Raw genomic sequence first — 20,953 nt, forward strand, 5'->3', positions numbered from 1 at the left:
CCTTATAGGAGTAAGGTGATGAAGCAAAATCTCGCTAAATAGACCATAAAGTTTGTCACTAGTCTGAGAGTGAGACACACCAACAACCTAGACAACATTACCTAAGGTTTTTCTTTTTAATTTACATGGCATCCAGCTAAGGGCCAAGAAAATGTTGGTATTAAATAGGCACAGTGTAAAGGAGGATGACATTTGAGAGAAATGGGTTGGCAGAGAAGCAGATTAAATGCATAGTGTAGACCTACTTCCCTAACATCCAAACACCTGAAAATTCAAAAACAGATTTTTTTTTGCTGTATAATTCAAGGATAACTGGTATTCACACTAAAAAGGCAAAGGCATTTCAAGAGTGTAAAGTGGTATCTGAATCAAAGGAAAGCTTATATTTAGTATAATTTCACATCAATTATACTCTAATTCTTTGGAAAAAAATGTTTTTATAACTTTTAATAAACCAGGACATTTAATAATCTAGGAGTTCCTTATAAGCAGGAACTACATAAGTTTCATTCTATCCCAGTATCTAGCACAGTGAAAAGCACAAAATGTACCTTCAATAAATGTTAGTTGAAATAAAACGAAAACATGTTTGATGGTTTGGGTTTTTTAAAAAGAAAATGTCCCCCATATACGTGTTTATATATACATGTGAACACGCAAAAAAATATGGCAAGATGCACACTGAACTGTCATCAAGGAGCACCTCATGGATTTGAGGCAATGAGGAGAATTTTAGTTTTTCTTTAATACACAGCACAATGATGAAGATCATAGGTTCTGGAGTTAGACTTGGTTCAAATGCCAACTCCACCCCCTCTCATATGTGTCACCAGGCAAGTTACTTAACTTCTATATGCCTCATTCTCTCATTTGTAAATAAAGATCAAATAGTTCTGCCTCAGTGTCAGGATAAAGATTGATACAATATGCATAATGCACTCAAGGGTGATTGACACTTAGCAAGCATTAATTAATGTTAGCTATTATGAATATTTTGATTTGTTACAGTGATTTGAAATAAAGGAAAAATGTTACATGACAAAAAAATGTTAAAGGAACCACTTTACAAGAAAAAAAAGAGAAGAAGGAAAAAAGAGGGGAAAGGAGAATAGGGAAGAGAAGTAGGAAAGTAGCTATTAATTTCATGTTAAAGAAATCTCTCCTTCGGCCTTCTGAATTGGCTCCAGTTTGAATTGGTTGCTCCATGCTTGGTGCACGACTGTTATCTTGGGTTTTTCTTTCATCCTGGGAATTTCTTTTGTCTGTCTCTTATGTTGGATTACGTTTTTCTGGGTTTCAGTTTTTTATCTTTCTTCATTTACTCTCTTATTTTGGTAGGCTATATACACCATGACCTTCTTTAAAAAGGGTATATGAGATATTGCATGCCTTAAAGGGTCTTTGTTATATTCTCACACTAATTTATGCTAGTTTGGTTAGGTATAACATTCTGGGTTGCAATTCCTATTCCTTTGAATTTTTAAGACATTGTTTCATTGTCTTTGGGCTTCCTGTAGAGAAGTTTGGTGCCATCCAATCCTGGATCTTACTTTTGTGTTTGAAACTTGAGTTTTCTCTTTGAAAGATTTTGAAATCTTTTCTTTGTCCCATGTGCTCTGAAAGTTTACAGTAACTGGACTTAGTGCTTTAATCCATCGTGGCACTCAGCAGATCCTTTCAGTCTGGCAACTCATGTCCCTCAGTTCTGGGAAATTTTCAAAAATATTTCTTTGATAACTTCTTCTTCTTTATTTTTGGTACTCTCTCTCTCTCTCTTTTCTGGAATTGCTGTTGTTTCCTATTATCCTTTTTCTGCTTCTTTTTCTTTTTCAGAAATTTATTTTCTAAAATTTCTATTGAGCTTTTAAAAATTTCTCCTATGTTATCTTTAATTTCTAACAGCAACTCTTTTACGTTTCTGAATGTTCTTTTTTTAACATAGTATCTGTATTCTTGTTTCATAGGTATAAAATATTCTCCTAGATCTTTGAGAATGTTAATACAAGGTTGAGATTTTTTTCCCCCAGTTTTCTTCTTCCTGCATGGCCTCTGTTTTTCCAAGCTATTGTCTCTGATATCAGCATCTCCAGGTCTTTTAGCCAGAGTCCCCAAACATTTCCTGCCTCAGAGAATCTTGAGCTCTGGGGCATAGTGGGGAAAGAGAACCAAAGGTCTCAGCACGCAGTATACAAACTTATAATTGATCACGCCATATTTGGTGATCAGCATCCAACTGAAACAGCTACTGATATTCCCAGGCCAGAAATCCACTGTTCTGGAGAATAAACCTCTAGTCTTTTTCTGGAATGGGAAGGACTGTGGAAGGATAACTACATTCTAACTTCTTTTAAAAAGATTTTCCAATTCTCCTTCTCATTAGCTCTTTCTTTACTCCCACTTCTTAAGGTACCCCCACATAAAAGTGTCTTCAATTTCTAGGCCATTGAGTTATTCAGAGATGTAAAAATTGGGATGGTCCTAAGATTTTTTGTTCTTAGCTTATAGTTTAGCTTTTTCAAGTTTCCTAAATCAATTATTGCTCATCCATCTACTTTCCAACTTGAGTTTTTCTCGTTTCCCTTTCTTACACAGATTTTTGCCTTTAAAAATATATCTTTACTGCCATCTTAGTGACTTTTTAGAAAGAAGCAGAGATAAAGGCATGTACACAATCCACTTTTCAACCAGAAGTAACTTACATTATTTTTAAAAGGAAAAAAAATAAGCAAGATTCAATGATGGATTGTATATAAGAGGTAAAAGAGAGAAATAAATTAGATATTATTCCAAGATTTCTAGTCTGGGTTATTAGGAAAATGTGGTGTCACTTATAGAGATAGGGAAAACTGGAAAAGGAACAGATGGGATGGGATGGTAGCAGATGGTTCTGTTGCATTTAGACATACTGAAACTGAAGTGATTGGAAATATCCCAATGGAGGCATTATGGAGACAATTGGAAATGCAGTGATGGAACGCAGGGAATGGTGAAGGCTGGATATGTAGATTTGGAAATAGACTACATTGAGTCTATTAAGGTAAGTAAGATTAGGTAAATATTAAAGAAGTGAGTGCTTAAAAAAACAGCAGGGCAAAGACTCAGCCTTGAAGAACATCAAGGAATAAGAAAAAGAAATAGAAAGAAAGTGTTTTTACCAGGGAAAAATCCAGATATATGGTTAGAGATGAAAGATAATCAGTACTGTGTGACAATATGGAACCCCTAATAGTGTGTGAGCTTGGGCAGCCAGCAGATCAAGAAGTGGCTAAGCCCAGACAGAACCTCACGATAAAGCAGGAAGTTCAAAATGGGCCATTTTAGGTTGCTGATCTCACATCTGGAGCTGGGGAATATGGACTCTAATGGGATCTGTGACACCAATACACCAGAGTAACGGAAAAGGACAGGTGGGATTAGAAGCCTGCAAGTCAAGGTCAGAGCAGAGACCAAGAGCTGATGGAGTCTATCCAGGTCAGTGTGATGGGGAAAGAAAGAAGAGGAGTAATTGGTGGAGATTCCAACAGGTAGATATTGGATATCTCAGAGGTACAGATATAAGATTCAGAAACATTGGCACAGAGAAAGTCAGGATAAACCAGAGGCAGAAAAGGAAACAAACAAAAGCAGAAGCTCAGACAAATGAATTACTATGGGCAGAGGCCAGGCACCAGCAAAATTTGCTTTTGATAAGTCATAAACTGAAGTAGGATCTCATAATATCTTCCCTATCCAGGAAGGTGCCTTCGTCTTAGATTTGAGCTCGACTGAGCTAAAAGGTGAAAGCCCATCTTGGTATTAATCATAGGAAAATACTTACACCTTGCACAAGAAGTGTATGCAAGGATGTTCATGGCAGCATTGTTTGCAATCAAAGAATTGAAAACAACGTTAATGTCCATCCATAGGGGAATAATTATGTGTATCCATACTGAAATAATCCATAGCCATGCAAAAGGATGAGGTAGTTTTCAGTGATTAATATGGGAAGATCTCCAATACATAATGTTGAATTGAGTGAGAAAAATGGCTCGATATCTATATTATATTATAAACTATATGAAACAGTTTATGTTTTTGAGAGGGATGAACAACAGGGAGAGAGAAAGAGACCTGCCAATGCAGAAGTGTTCTGGAGGAGAGGGACCTGGAAGACCATTACACATCATTACATTTTGACACGTTGCATATGGCAAAGATATTGAGTCAAGAAAACTAAGACAAGGCAAACGGATTTGGTTAGAAGAAAGTCATCTGATCTTCAGGAAAGGACTCCCAGCTGAGGAGCCGAGGTGAGAAAAACATTGCAGAGGCAGGAAGATGATGGGAGATTGGTGGGAGTGGTCTCTATGCCTATAACTTGGACTTTAAAGATAGAGGAATATCAAAGCTGGCACAGCCTAAAAGGTACAATGAACAATTATTACAGTAAGGGAGATCCGGGTATATTTGAAGCTGAAAGGGAAAAAGCCCTTGAAGAAAGATAAGTAATAGATGTCATGGAGAGGGCAGAGATAGAGGACAGTTTGTAGAATGTTTGGATTTGTAAGGAATCTCAGAGCCCACCTTGTCCCATTTTACACTTGAGTAAACTGAGGCCAGGGAAGTGTTGTGTGTAAGATCATGGTTTTGAATCCAGACTCTATCTCTTAGTAGCTTAGAAACTGCTTTGAACCACTATTTCCTCATCTTTGAAACAGGAGTGAAAGCTGACTACTTCATAGAGTTGTTAGGTTTTATTTCTGTTATTATTGTTGTTGTTAATGAACTCAAAACTCTACCATGCCAATCACTCTTCAAAGTTCTTCACAAATATTAACTCACTTAATTTTCAAAATAACTCTACAGGGTAAGAACTATTGTTATTCCCTTTTTTGGGATCCAGAAACTGAGGCATAGAGGGACATAGTTACACAGATAGAAAGTTACAGAACCAGGATTCAAAGCAGAAAGCTGGCCTCTGAGTCCAAGTTCTTCAGCACTCAATCCACTACCTCTAATTTAGTTTATGTAAAGTATGTACATGTGGCAAATGGTGAGAAAAAAAGGAACTCTTATTACTAGTTACAGAAAGAGGCAGCACTAGAATTCAGGCTTCCTGGTGACCCCAGTTTCATTCCTTTACACTATGCTGTATTGGTCACCTTGTTCTGAGCTCTTTTGGTCTACTGGAATTAGGCTAACCCAAGTATTGCATAACACAGAGGGATCATGAATCAACATTTGGTAGTCTTTCTGGTCATATGGAGGGTTTTTTAATTCAATTTCCCAGTTGCAACACTATCGATTCATGCATCTTATAGCAGCTCACAATGGATATTCAAAAACAGGATACAATATGTCCAGGCCATGCTGGCGTTCCACTAGGTTCCATTCAGCTCAGAGCATCTAGAAATCATCTTCATTTAATGGATGTGAAATGTACTGGAGCACCCTTTCACCTTCTGAGTGAGGAGCTCTTCACCTTGCCAAAAGGATATCCTCATCAGCAGGCTCAGTACAAGGGCTGAAGATGGCAGTAAGATCACAGGGAGCAGCGTATACTTCCAATAAATACTTACAGGAGGTCAGCGTAGCATGGACCAACCATGGGAAGCTTTCACCTTTCTGGGTAAGGAGCGTGCCACGTTCTTCATGACACAATTCCCCAGCACGTATTATGGATTCTAAAGTGCAGCTTCTGCCTCCAAAGAGATTTTCTTCAAAGGCAGGTACTCAAAAGGCTTCACCTGAATCTTTACAATGTATGCATCAATAAAGACAATTATAGATTAACAGCTACAAGATACAAAATGGCCACTACTTTTCTTCTCTTTGTTTGTTCCTATAATAAAACTCAAGAGAAGCTTAATGAGAATTTAAAGATTTTTTTTTTCTTTATGTTATTCTAAAGATCTAGCACTAATTAGAAACCCAGGGTTCTGTCCCTGAGCATGAGGCAGAAGAGAGGGGAAGTAGGAGTAAGATACCTATTCTTCCAGTAAATACTTACAGGGGCCCATCTTCAGAAGGTTCATCATTAAGTGTATGGAGGGTTGGGGTGAGAGACAGTATAAAGATGAGAGTACTATGCAATGCTATGCTTCAGGAATTATGATTTCCTACACAATAAGGCACAGATAGAGCTAGAGTTCTAGACTAGTCAGAGTGCCTGAGTTCATATCCTAGTGAATACATGCTGTGTAACTCTGGGCAAATCGCTTAATCTAAGCTTCCATCACCTTATTATTAAAATGGGAAAAATGACAGGACGGCCATCATTGCGTTGTAAGAATGAAACAATTACGTATTTTGAAAGTTCTGTAGAGTGCCTAGTGCATAGTTGGAGCTCACTGTATGCTATTTGTTATTATAAATAACCAAAAACAGATGAAAATCATGTTAATAATGGATATTCACAAATATGAAAAGTAGTTCTTTGAATAGAGACACAACTTTGAAGGGATTTGGCCTCCTGTAAGATTGGAAGTTTTATAAAACATTTGAAAAGAAAGGATAGCTATAAGTTCTCCAAAAATAAGGATTAATCTTCTCTTCCGTGATATCTAAACTCCAGCCCTGTTTCTAGACCACCACACATCCTAACCCCACTATGTCTTTGTGCTGGCCACTCTGTCTGCTCTGCATCTGACTTTATGGCCTTGCATCCATCCAAACACAAAAGCAGTCTTCCTGGAGTTTCCTTGCTACTATGACCACAGGGCTGCCTATGCCAGTTTTTCATTATTCACACTGAATTCTCATTTAGCCTCAAAAGTTTTATTTAAAACTTGCCTCTTTTAGGCAGAACTGGGCCTGCCCTTCAGGAAGAAAATAAGATCAGAAATTTGACCAAAAGTCTAGAAAAGTGTTTCTCTCTTAGATATGATTCCATGTGCCCTTTGATGACCCAGCAAGGTTTAGAGATGAGAGAGAAAAAATATTAGGAATCTCTTGACCCAGCATTTATATGCTCCAAACTCCTGTGCTTGCTGTTTAGGGCAACCACAATTACTATTATTGGTTACATCTTGCTTTTTCAAATGAAGGGGTCCGTGAACTGTTTCCCTAGACCTAGATGTCACGGAAATGTAGTGATGGTGCAGGGAAAATGACAGGCACTGCTTCAGGGTCCCCAGGGAAGCAGCTGCAGCAATTCAGCCCTGGGCTGTCCCTGCATAGTTTAGACCCCAGGACACACCTGGGTGTCCTAGAGCAGCTTACCAGGCCTGGCAAGGGTTAACGAGAACAGAGTGTGTATGAATGCCATCAAATCACTTGGTGCTTTGGGGTCTATTTTGAGGCTCAACCAGAGTTGATTGCATAATTGGCCCTTTTGACATAATTGGAAGTGGAAGCTGGCAGTTTCTTTGCTTGTTCGGGACCTGTGGCAGCTGGCATGAGAACCAAAGAGGGGCCCAGCAACATCTGGTGTAAATCTGAGTAAGTGCAGGAAAGGAGGGGCTGCACCTAACACTTAGCAGGCCTTGGAAAGAAGGTGAGAGCAATGGCCAGTGTCCCCAGGTAAAGAGCTCTGTGCCAACATCTCCTGTCTTTTCCTCGTTGTTGCTCAACCTTTGCAGCCAGCAAGAGCCTAATTGTTATCTCCACATGGAACCTGAAAAGATAAGATCATAAGACCTCCACCATGGCCAGGTCTATGGAAACGTTAAGGGGACATGTGCAGCCTGCTGCTTCTTCGTGTCTTTGTAAAAGGCCAAGGCTGTCTGAGACCCTTTCAGCTTGGGCTGGGCACCCTGATTACATGACACACACCTACTGTGAAACATTGGCGTTGAGATAGTTCTAGTATATTATAGTTAAGAGCACAGGCTTTACAGTATCACCCCATGGATTACTCACTGACTGTAAAGGGGAAAAAGTGCAGTGTAACAATGGAAGGATCAACTGTTACTTCCTGAACCCACTGAGCAATCTTAGCATCGAGCCTCCTCACACCACGCAATATGACGCATACAGCACCAGCTGGGTTGTAGTATTGGTGAATGACTACATTTAAGAAGCCCTTTCGAGTTAGACTACCTTCCAGTTTAAGAAAATCTAGGGACTGGAGACACAAGGTAAAAAAATGACACAAGGAGGAACTAATAAGACCCTGTATTAGTCCATTTTCACACTGCTCTAAAGAACTGCCCGAGACTGGGTAATTTACAAAGAAAAGAGGTTCAATTGACTCACAGTTCTGGATGGCTGGGGAGGCCTCAGGAAATTTACCATCATGGCGGAAGGTGAGAAAGAAAGTGAAGGAGGAACAGCCAAACACTTATAAAACCACCAGATCTCAGGAGAACTCACTCACTATCACGAGAACAGCCGGGGGGAAACTGCCCTTATGATTCAATCACCTTCCACCTGGTCTCTCCCTTGACACGTGGGGATTATTACACAATTCAAGGTGCGATTTGGGTGCATACACAGAGCCAAACCACATCAGATGCCAAAACCAAAGGATATTCCATCAGATAACAAGTTAGTGGCATGAAAAAGGTGGGAGGATTGCTTGAGATGGAAAGATTTGACATTTTCAATATAACAACCCCTCCCCCAGACAACAACAACAACAAAAAACAGGCATGTGGCCTCAGGTTCATAACTTCTGAGCCTTATTTCCTTACCTGCAGAAAGAGAATAATGCCTTCTGCTTCAGGGGGCTGTTGTGAAGGTCCACTGAGAAGTGCTTGAGAGCCTTCAGCACAGTGCATGGTGCATACCAAGCACTCATAAATGGCAGCTATTGGTATCGCCCTAGAGATCCACTGCCTAACAAGCTGTACCTGTGGAACGAGCTGCACCTGTCCCTAAAAGCGTGGTCTGGTGCTGTCCCGGCCTTCCTGCTTACTACTACCAGCTTCTCTGCATAAGGATCTCTAACCTATTCTATGGGAAATAGCATCTCCCCAACACACATCCCCGTCATATACACCCTCTTCCAGAGTTAAGGCTGGAAAAGCAGCCAGAGGCCTGCTTGTGTAGGAAGATGTAAAAGCACCCTTGGCAGATGCTGCCTGATCTCCTGGGCCCTTCCCACTTCAGGGCACACTGCCAGCACTCACATTTCTCTGCCTTAGGACTTTCTTTGACTGTTAGAGCCTGCTCTGACCTAATGCATGTGGTTAGGAAATTCAGACCGCTCTGCGCCCTCCCTCAGCAGTTCTCAGCCAGGCACTGAGAGTTGGGGACAGTAAAAATACAAAAAATTAGCTGGACATGGTGGCAGGCGCCTGTTATCCCAGCTACTCGGGAGGTTGAGGCAGGAGAATTGCTTCAATCTGGGAGGTGGAGGTTGCAGTGAGTGGTCATTGCGCCATTGCACTCCAGCCTGGGCAACAGGTGCGAAACTCTCAAAGTTCCCTCACTCCTCTGGTGGGATATCTTTGAAGAGTGTATTCTATAGTGTTTCCCAGAATTTTACAGCGGAATTAAGTTCTACTCACAGTGGAACAAGCTAGAAGACACCCCTTAATCAGCTTTTGTTCTTTCCCCTGAATCACTTCCTCACCTGCTACCTCTGTCTCCTAGGATGATCTCCCAAACAAATCATTTGCACTCAAAGCTATGTCTGAGGGAACCCAAACTGAGACACCACATAAATGAGTTTGGATTTTTCCCTAAGGACAGTGGGAAGCTGTTGAAGTGCTTGTTAAACCATGGCTAATAATGTCATTCTAGACTCTGTCCTCCCCCTTTGCCTTTCCATCATTGGAGCTCAATTTTGAACCCAGTAAAGAAAAGTAGGCGCTGTGTCTCATTCACCTCAGCTCCTCCCCACATAGTGCTTGGCACCAGGGGCTGCCTTCAGATTCTCCTCGACAGCAGCCTTCCCACCAGGAGCACAGGCAAGAAAGCTGGAGGTACCCACAGAGACCTTGCTTATACAGAGCCTAAGCATCGTAGCCACGTTGGCCGCAAATAATTAAATAGAAAGTAACTGTTGCTTTCTGCTTGAAGATGTCTGAAGTCTAAGTGTAAAACCCTGCAGAACGAAAAATGCCAGTAACAGCAGGAGACATCTACATCTAGAAGGGACGAAGGTCTAAGGGAGCGTCTGGCCACTGTGAGTCCAGCACCAAGGAGACCGACCTCCCACATGATAACAGAGAAAGCCCTGAAAAAGACATGTGGAAGACTGCACTGCTCTAATACAGAGACTCCTAAGCCCTCTGTCTCTCTTCAGCAGCCATGCCCATGAGCATGCTTGAGAGGACCCACAACACGCCAGGAAGAAGTAAGATCAGACAACTGGCCACACCACTGGCACGGCTTTGCGTACTGTACTTGCATGCTTCAGAAATGGCATGGGTCCAAGTTGGTATTCTTATGGAAGGTACCTGGGAAAAATCTCCCCAGTAATACCTAAGAATACCTGACACTTCTCTCCCTTCTCCTGAGAAGTAGATGAAATAAACAGACTGAGCTCATTGTTCTGTAATTCTGTTGTTCTAACGCTAGATACCCCAAGATCTATGTCCTTTACCAGGATGCAAATTGGTAGCAAGGAAGTAAGCCTAAGATCAGCAAATCTTTTGACTCTATTCCTTTGTTTAGCAATCAGGCCGATTTGCTTTCCGTTTTTGTTTAAACAACAAAGACAAGCAGAAACTTGCCCTACAGAGTTCCAAAAGAGGTCACAGAGTTAGAATTGGATGTCATCATGGTCATATAATTTCGGCCTCGAGGAAAGTAAGAAATGGGGCCAGAGCAGTCATCCAACTGGCCCTGCAGACGCTCAGCCACAGGTAACAGGAAGTCTTCACTGCTTTGCTTAGTGACCTGAGCCAGGTCTAGGGCCCTGGGTCACCTGGACAAATGTGTAATGCCAGGCAGAGAGCCAGAGCAGTGAGGGTGATATCTTGATATTGCTTGGCATTGCATTTGATTGGAAATAGGAGGAATAAAGAAAGAATGAAAAGAAAGGGAAATCTTTTGGACGGGCCTTTTTATTTGGTGTCCTCTAAATTTCATCTCAATGCGATTTTAAAAAATCTAAGTACAGACTTTCCCAGGGCAGAGAGGCATCCTAATTTGGGCTGGACTCAGAACTGCTGTGTGTAAAACACATAACTGAAAACTGAGGTTTCTGAAGCTCAGGCTCTAGCACTGGCCATGCGGGCATTTAGTTCAATGAAACCAGCTGAAGCTTCACTCCGGCCACTTTAATCCTGACCGTTGGAACATCTGATTTACCATGTTCTTCTCCACCCTGGTTTTATGATGCCTGGAAGCTGGAAGCTCAGATATCCGCTTCTGGGTCCATAATTTAAAGTTCTCAAAGGAAAACAAAACAAAAAAAAGACTCTAAAATTTGTTTTTAGTAAGCTAGGCATCAGTAAGAGTAGGTGTTTTGCCCTAGAGGAAAAATGCACATAATTCTATTTAGGCCTGTATTCCGAGTAACTGTTGAGACCGGACAGAGACCATGTATTAAAGATTAAATTTCAGTGTGAATTCTAGAGACAAACATTCATGGACTAACAGCTAAAACATAACCTTGTTTTAAGAAAGGGCAGGGAGGAAAGAAAATGATTTTCTAAAGATGCCTTTAAAAGGATTATTATGAGTGGATTTTTAAAATATGGTATACACACACACACACACACACACACACACACACACAAAAATGGGATACTATTCAGCCTTAAAAAACAGGAAATTCTGTCATCTGCAACAATGTGGATGAACCTAGTGAAATAAGCCAGGTATAGAAAGGTAAATGCTGGCTGGGCACAGTGGCTCATGCCTGTCATCCCAGCACTTTGGGAGGCCGAGGCAGGTGGATGACCTGAGGTCAGGAGTTCGAGACCAGCCTGGCCAACACGGTGAAACCCCATCTCTACTAAAAATACAAAAAATTAGCTGGACATGGTGGCAGGCGCCTGTTATCCCAGCTACTCGGGAGGTTGAGGCAGGAGAATTGCTTCAATCTGGGAGGTGGAGGTTGCAGTGAGTGGTCATTGCGCCATTGCACTCCAGCCTGGGCAACAGGTGCGAAACTCTCAAAAAAAAAAAAAAAGAAAAAGAAAAAGAAAGAAAAGCAAATGCCGTATGATCTCACTTGTATGTGGAATCTAAAAAGTCAAATTCCTAGAAGTAGAGACTAAAATGGTGGTTGCCGGAGGCTGGGGATGGGGAGGTGGAGTTGGGGGATGAGGCGATAGGGAATGGACAGGGAGAGATGAGATATCAGCCAAGGGTCACAAAGTTATAGTTAGGAGAAATAAGTTCTGGTGTTCCATTGTACAACAAGGTGACTACAGTTAATAATGTATATTTCAAAATACCTAAAAGAGAAGACGTTAAATGTTCTCACTAAGAAAACATGATAAATATTTGAGGTGATGGATATAATTACCCTGATTTAATCACTTCCAAGGTATACATGTATTGAAACATCACATTATACCCCATAAACATTGACAAGTATTTGTCTATTAAAAATAAAAATTTTAAAAATATAAAGGATTGTGATAACCAAAGGTTGATGTTCCTTTTAGACATATAATCTACAAATATTATTTTATCTAGGTTAAATCCATTGGCAATACATTTTAAGAAACCCATGCGCTGGCTGTCTTCAGAGTAGTATAGTGTATGAAGGCATGATTTTAGCATCTCATTTAATGATGCACTTGCAGATTGCATTCAAAGGGTAAAGATACAAATCGTATGCAACTGATCTCATGTAAGAGTTTATACAAGACGCTTCAGTTCACACTTTTCCCATTTGTTTTGCTTGAGTACTTCCAAACCCAGTATGTCTGATTACACTGCCACCTTTACATCAATATATAAATAAATAGGGAGGAAAATAATCACTGGAAGGAAAATTAAGGTTCGGGTCATACATTAGCTCTGCTTAGTTAGCATCCAAACCTATAATTCACATTGCTGCTGAAAAGCCTCCAGTGATTGCTTAGCCATTACAGATCAATTGCAGAAAAAGACTGTAACTTTATTAGAAGCATAATTTAGGAACCCTGTAAACATTTAGAATTTAAGCCCCACTAACTGAATTAAGTCCAACCGTATGGAATATTTATATACATGTTGATTTAAATCCCTTCTGAAGCCTTTCCAAGAAAACTGTATGCTGAAGGATCAAAAGGCAATTTAACCAACCCGACTCCAGACTACCACCATCCAATCCTAAGGAATATCACCTTAGCCTTCGTCACTTGCTTAATATAAAACATCCAGATGAAATTACCCACAGCTCATTAAAAAAAGAAACTCATTTGTCCAATATTAGGTTGTTTAAACTTTAAGATTTACTATTCCTCGAGCGTTTGCATGGTTTTCTCTAGGTAGCTGCTCAGAACATAGTGCTACTGCAGTCACGAATTCCTGTTAGCTGGTAAGCTACCTGCAGAAAATAGATAAATTTATTCATCCCAGGCATTTTCCTTATCTCCACGTAGTCGTCTTACCAAGGTATGGGGAAGGAGATTGTAGATGACTCTGAGAAATCCATCAAAACTAAGGCAAGAGCTATCACATCACAATCTGATGGAAAAAGATAGGTAATGTTTCCACACAGGAAGAAAAGCTCCTCTCCTTGTGCTGGCTCTGAGTGGATATTACAGTGTAAATCAAGCTGTAGGAGGTTGTAAGGAAAGTTAGAGAACACCTACTCTCTTCAGTATGATACCAAATTCACACTTAAAGACCTGGATCTTGCCTCCCATCATTCAAGTGTAAAACTTTCTGTTATTAGCAGAAAAATCCACACATCTCATAATGAATTTGTACTGAGTTTCTATAGAACTTATATTCACTAAACAAGATTGCTTGATAGTTTTGCCCCCAAGGCTAGTTAGGAGTGAACCCAGAACAAAAGCTAAGATTCTTAACTTCAAAATGAATGTATATTTTGAAATAGACATTATATTTTGCCTTCTTCCTGCTTGGTTCACTCCATGTCTTGAAGGAAGGCATTTTCTACAGAAGGCAAGAAAGGTCCAAGCACTTGGAGCTTGTACATGGCTATTTCTCGGGAACTTCAAGGTCACATTGCCTGTGGAGCTGCTCCAGACTGAGGGCTTTCATTCTTCCTGGCAGAAATAGCACACTTGGCTATGAGTTCCTGCTCCTCCCCATCTCCTCTGGGGCCTCACCACTTTCTCTTAATACATTTTTCTCTGGACACTATCTTCAGCTTTAGAAAACTTTAGCTAATCCCTTCTGAGCTTCATCTTAAGAGTTTTATAAATTAATATTCTCATTCCATGTTCATGAATTCTGACTGTTACAAATAACAGCATATTTTATCATTTTTAAACACAATAATGTATAGTCACAGTCATTCTTGAACTAGGGAGTGGTCATTATAAAGTATCATAAAGTGTTTGGGAAGTAGTCAAGGTTTTAGTTGGGTGAGAGCTTTTTAATGTTTTACAACTCTAGCAATAAGAAATTACATCTTATATCGAACTCTATAAGTGAAATTAAACTCTCCTTTTTCTCTTTTCATAAAATTTAAATGTTTCACTATCATTTTAACAAAATCCTTTCAGTGTATGAATATTTTCTCATGATAATCCTTAGACATGGTGGTTTTCCCAGTAACATTGGCCAGATTAATTTACCCTTCCCTCATTGGCCTTTTCTATACCTAGGGGCAAACTCCTTTAGACAGGAATATGTCTGTTTTAATTTCTGACCAGTTGGCAACAAGGACTATCCTATGCACATGTAGATATGTAGCAATACTTCCTCAGAGGAGGAGGATACTGGTTAATGATTACTGTGAGCTTACTACATGTCAGGTATTATTCTAAGTGCTATAAATGGAATCAGGTTCATTTCCCACAAAGTATTATTATTAACCCCATTTCACAGATCAGGAAAGTCACAAAGCTTGATAGTCATTAGTAATGAAAAGAGAAAGAAACACAGAAATGCATCTTTATTTCTTTAATCATTCCTTCAATGACTAACCAATTTCCTCAACAAAGGCTCATGTTCTCCACAAATATTGTCTGAAAATTAAATAATAATAAAACAAAACATAAGAGCTGAATCCCTCTTACTGGTCCAGATCCATGAAGTCCACAGTTTTCAGCACAATGTCTAGTTCATTTGTTAGTTTGTAATACATTCCTCTGCCCTTAGAAATAATTAAACTGATTGTACCCAAAAATAAATCTTACTAGACCTTGTTCAAGTATTTTTATCCTTGTAATTAAACTAGTCTGTTTACCAAAAGTTGTTTTGTTTGCAGATACTGTTAATATATTAGTCTTTACTTATAAATCTCTCTGCTGCAGAGAAAATGATGTGGAAAATGCAAAGAGAATAAGGAAAAAACTAAATTCAGGCATCTTTTTAGATAAATGTGATTGTCTACCAAGACTTTCCAAACACCACCTTAGTCCCTTAGGAAATGGATTCTGCAAAGATGAAAAATACATTTTCTTTTAATTTCTCTATGGAGATGTGATGAACACACAAGTAATCTGTGGTCATGAACAATTAGAGCTTGAAAGTTAGTCCCACTTCTAAGTATAAAGAATAAAATAAAAATCACCCATAATCCCACCATTCAAAAATCACTACTCAATATTTCAGCATATTTCCTTCTAGTCTTTTTTCTACTTTAAAAATCATAATAGGCCGGGCACTGTGGCTCATGCATGTAATCCCAACACTTTGGGAGGCCAACACAGGTGGATCACTTGAGATCAGGAGTTTGAGACCAACTTGGCCAACATGGTGAAACCCCTTCTCTATTAAAAATACAAAAATTAGATGGGTGTGGTGGTAGTAGGTGCCCATAATCCCAGCTACTTGGGTGGCTGACTCAGGAGAATCACTTGAACTGGAGAGGCAGAGGTTGTGGTGAGCCAAGATCATACCACTGCACTCCATCTTGGGTGACAGAGTGAGACTCTGTCTCAAAAATAAATAAATGAATTTAATTTAATTTAAAAACATAGTAAATGGGCTATCTTTTTATGTTTAAGAAGTTTTTCCCCTCATCCCCAGGAAAAAAGTTTCTATTATCCTCCTGTCCTGCAATGTATTCATCCCCTTCAAAGGCAACTCAAGTCATCAACAGAAAAATCAAATGACGCTTTAGCCACTCCGCTGCTTTCTTTCCTACTTGGAGGATAAATTCTTCAATTAAATTAAAGATTAACAAAGCCTTGGTAATTAGCATGCATCCTCTTAGTTGCAAAGATGGCTTAGCTATTCTCAGCTGTTAGTTTTTTTACAAAGGTGCTTGCAGTGAAAGCGTCAAGTTTAAGACTTCTCTAAACCTCTGCTCTACATCTCTCTCTGTGTTAATAATCTTCCTGGTGTTAGATATTTGTTTAATGATCAATAGTGGCTTCTATTCCTATCACTGAGTATTTCAGAAAGCAGCATAACTAAGTCAATGTTTAACTGGATTCTTTGGGTCTGAAATGGCAAAGTTGAAGGGAAGTCTCCATGGAAACCAGCCTCCCAGGAAGTAGCCAAAAGGGTTAGTGTGCAGTGAAACAGAGCTAGAAGGATGCCATGAAGGAAATGACTGCTTTGTAAAGCCAGGGTAAACTTCTGAAATGCCTTGATTAAAACAAGCTATATTAAAGACCCCAAAACCACTTTCCTCGCAGCTTTCCTCTGAATGTCTTTCACATGAAATGGGCCTGAGTCACTCTAAGACTCACCCGAGGGTGATCAAAGTAGCACCTTTGCAAAACAGAGAGGTAGAGACTCCCTCAGCTGGCCCTGTGGACTTTGCATTCAATCAGAACTTGGAAGAAAAGACTTCACATTCACTGGCAAGACTGCAGGACCAGAATAAAGCCTTGGAAGGGCAGCTGCCACCTTTACAAGAAAACTGGTATGGAAGATACTATGCAGGTAAACATAAAACCCAGCATGAGATGTGTGTATCTGGACCAAGGAGCATTATTAATAGATTTATCTGACTGTCTCCATGATCTCAGAAAGTTTCTAAATTACTGAAATGTAGAGGAATTTAGGCTATCTTTGAAAACTCAAACAAATCTTTCAAAGAGGATTGAATGTCAATTGAAAGTATTCTGGGTGCATTAGAATGGGAGTATAAACTGTACAAAGGGCTTTTCACCATTCCATATGAGAAGGATAAATCATTTTGTTTCAGCTCAGTTTGTAATGCTTTCAATATTTATACCTAGCTTTGACAGACCATTAACATTATATAGATACTAATGTGATAAATGATAGCAATCGCATTTCAGTTAAATTCTAAATTTAAATCATTCTCTCCAGTATAGTTTTAGGCACCGGGCTTTGTGGTTTTGAAAGCAGCACTTTAAGAGTGAGTTAATTCTAACATGAATTTTGAAACCACCCTAAACAGAATTGATTTATTACAGTACATTGGAGTGGATGAGTCACCCTTTTCCCAACCCCACATTCTTCATGGTCATCTGCAGAACTAACAGAATTCTTTCCCATTATGATTGGAAGCTCTGAGCCTGAAGTGGCTATAAATTATCCTGGAATATTTTATAAGCCATGTAAAATGTTTTATCATGACCACAATGATAATTAAACAGACATCTTCACTTAGAAAAATATATGTTTATTTTATATATATATATATATATATATATATATGCATATGTATATTGTTTTCCCTTTCCTTCACCTACTGGATCAATAACACAAATAAGTTTCCCTTATTGGATGCCTCATTCAGAAAGCCTCACATTCTCTTTTGGTACCTAGCAAATCTTGCCTGGAATGATTTTTCATGTCTACTGTCTGCAGAATTGATAACCTTTGGTTGTTTCTATATGGCCTATTTTTATGTTCTTTATGGTCTTCAAGTTCTTAAGCACATAGATGGGAATTTTCCCCTTAGGAAATTTTTTATGACAGACGAATAGGTGACAAGACACGATTTTAAAAATGGAGCGTGAATGTGCACTAAGAGTATGCAATGCTCCTACTGAGGAATTCCCTTTTTATCCAAATCCCCATTGAGAGTTTTAAGATTTTGGTGATAGAGAGAGACTCTGTTTCAAAAAAAAAAAGATTTAGGTAACTGAATAAATGGTGAAAGCTGATTCATGTGCTTTAGAGTCCCAACTGGAAAACATGCTTATGTCTGAAGTGACAAAATCACATTGAAAATAAATAACAAGGAGATCATGAGGATTCTCATGATGATCTCCCATATTCTCACCGCAGCTCCATCAAATACCAAATCGAACGACCTTGGGCAAGTTACTTCATCAATTTTTTTCACTTGTAATCAGGGGTAAAAATAAATGCCTGACACAGCCTATGCCATTTGAGGAGAATCTAATTAAATAATGGACTAACATCACTAAAATAAAAAAATAAGGATTAGTAAGATTTCTGAAAAAATAACTGAAAATACTTACATTTTTAAATCCAATATGTTTGTTGTTTCCATCCTGCTCAATATGCTGGCATCTTTTCAAAAGAAAATAAGGACATAGTTTGCATACCACTAAAAGTCAGAGAGAACAAAGTCCTTAAAGCGGTCATTCACATGTCTTAAAGAGAAAGATGCATAATTATCCATGGATTTTTCCATTTAAAATGCAAAGTGGGACTGTAAAATACTCTATGAAACAATCCAGAAATCAGAATGTGTCCAGATTATTAAAAGGGAAAGACAAGAACTGCACTCATGCAGCGTTGGTCATGGTAGCACTCCCAAGAGCTCAGGATAATCAAGCTGGAAAATAAAATCCATAATGGATCTGTTGAGCCTCTCTGTTTCCTAATAGAGGCTTAACTCTGTATCCCTGGCTTGTTTCATCAGGAAAGAATATTGATATGCTGTATTATAGTGGCAATCTGTGGAAATTTTTTTCACTAAAGGGGCTATTGAATTGTGTTCACACATACTCCATTTCTGTCTCATCTCTGTATAATCACCTATATATCTATCTATCATGTATTTCATCTAAGAAGATTATTTTCATTTTTTAAAGTTATATATTTTTCTGATGTCTTATATTTCGGTGAGGAGATTTTATGGAATTAAAACAAGTCAATAAATTTCTATTTTCCAGGCCAAATTCTGTTTGAAAAATATTTGCAGTCAACATATTGGTAATTTTGTAATTCTTCCCCTAAATATGAACCTGAGTAGGAAGTTAGGAGAGCAGATATTAAATCCCAAGTCTAGACTAAAACAGTGTCATTTGCACTAATGTAGGTTCCCTGCTTTCTGTGTTTCATCTCCACATTCAACCTACAGGTTAGACATATATAACTGGAAAGGTACAAAATTGTGTTGATAAAGTCTAGTAACTAATGATTACCTGATCTAATAGTAAATTATATTTAACGTTTTATTCTTGTTTCTTCTCCAATCCTTCAAGCATCCAGAGATGTGGATTTTGACATCCCACTGGAACACAGAGAAACAAGTATTATTAAAAGGCATCCACCCCAAAGACTTCAAGTAAGATGAATTTAAAAGGCTTCATAAGGAATTTCTTGGATATAATGGTAACATCCCTTTTTAAACTATAATCATCAAAGAGGGACATTGATAATGACCAAGCTATTAATGAGAATGTTCTTAAAGAAAAATGCAATCAGTCACAAATACTCTATTACTTTAAGATTTTCCTTTAGCAATGATTTTGCTTTTAAGACCGGCCACCGAAAGAAGCAAGTTTAGTAGCAAGGACATAGGTATGATGCAACTCAAGAGGCTTGAATCTAGCACTAATTAGTTGGGTGACTATGGGAAAACAACTTGTAATAAATAATAACAGCTACTACTATTTAATTATACCTACTATACCTACTACAAGTCAGATACTATAACAGGCAATTCAATCTGTTATTTATTTAATCTTCTTAGCCATCTATGAAAAGGAAGAATTATCTTTGTTTTATATATGCTAGTCAGAGAGTTCAGTAACTACCCCCAAAGACTCACAGAGGTCAGATAGCAACCAGGTCTCCAAAATCTGTACTCCTAACTATCAGCGTAAGTAATTTCTATAGTCCTTCTATCTTTAACCTTTTATTGTTCTAGATGTTAACTGGTTGTTTAAATTCAGGACATTGGATTCCAAGGAAGCAAAGCAAGAGCTTTAAACACATTCACCTTAATAAATATTTAATGGGTTCTCTGTAGATAGCTATACATTTTAAGAACTCTCAACCTAGAAAGGGAATGGGTAGTTTGGAGTGGTCCTTGAAAATGAGCATCATTGGAAGGAGGGTTTAGGGCTCTCTTGTGAGCAGGATCTATCACTGACATTTGAAGCCAAATCCCACCTGCTACACAATTCACTCAGATGCCTGGACCAATCCCAGAGGTACTGGAGCTCATTTGTTGGGGATTATTTCTGTTGCAGTTGGTTTTTCTTTACCTGTCTTCTGCAGAAGCTCACAGCCATTATTTGAAGTGATTATATCATTTTGTCTCAAAAGAGTATTTTTTCCCAAAATATTAGAAACTACAAAATTATTCTTTAGATAAAGAAAAATAAAATGAAATATAACAAATTAATATCTAATTTACAAGTTTTTACAAATCCTCTAAGTAAACAGGACAGTTTTAAAAGATATTTTATTCCTAAATCAAATACTTCCTTTCAAAGGAGTGTGTTTAATACATGTTTCCGTGAAGCCTCTAAGCTGATTAGTTCAAATAGAAGATATTACTCTAACTAGTGAAAAATATTTGTCTAGTACTTTATAGCTCACAAGTACTTTTTTATATCTATCAATCCTAAACAAAGGAGGTTAAGTTTTGATTTTCTCAATAGTCAAACAAGGTCAAAGAGAGAACATTGGTATTTCAGAGTCAAACACTGCACCACCACCTCCATACACATACACCCTAACCAACCATCTTAAAAACAAAGAATCAAGACAAATGAATTATTTCAGTGCAAAGACTATGCCTTTTTTATTCTTCAACTTTTAAATTCAGGGATACAGGTGCAGGATGTACAGGTTTGTTACATAAATAAATATGTGC

At 38.6% G+C, this 20,953-nt stretch overlaps 1 protein-coding gene and 1 long non-coding RNA gene across 7 annotated transcripts in view; one reads left to right on the plus strand and one right to left on the minus strand.

Annotated features, from left to right (window-relative positions):
* Positions 1-18,653, minus strand: part of LOC105473609 (uncharacterized) — a 106,300-nt gene extending 87,647 nt beyond the window's left edge. The window contains exon 1 of the long non-coding RNA XR_011625840.1: positions 18,360-18,653. This is a non-coding gene — a long non-coding RNA (uncharacterized lncRNA). The remainder of the gene's footprint in view (positions 1-18,359) is intronic.
* The window catches only part of CCDC198 (coiled-coil domain containing 198), a 43,255-nt gene continuing 38,757 nt past the window's right edge, over positions 16,456-20,953 (plus strand). For 2 of the 6 annotated variants that reach the window (XM_011727472.3, XM_011727471.3), the window contains exons 1-2: positions 16,459-16,842; positions 19,332-19,414. In XM_011727472.3, coding sequence (XP_011725774.1) covers positions 16,620-16,842; positions 19,332-19,414 — 306 coding nt within the window. In that variant the 5' untranslated portion in view covers positions 16,459-16,619. Of the gene's footprint in view, positions 16,843-19,331; positions 19,462-20,953 lie in introns of those variants that run through there. The other 4 variants (XM_071100113.1, XM_011727474.3, XM_011727470.3 and 1 more) reach the window with 4 other exon arrangements.

This window comes from Macaca nemestrina, chromosome 7, assembly GCF_043159975.1.
Source record: "Macaca nemestrina isolate mMacNem1 chromosome 7, mMacNem.hap1, whole genome shotgun sequence".
NCBI classification, from domain to species: Eukaryota; Metazoa; Chordata; class Mammalia; order Primates; family Cercopithecidae; genus Macaca; species Macaca nemestrina.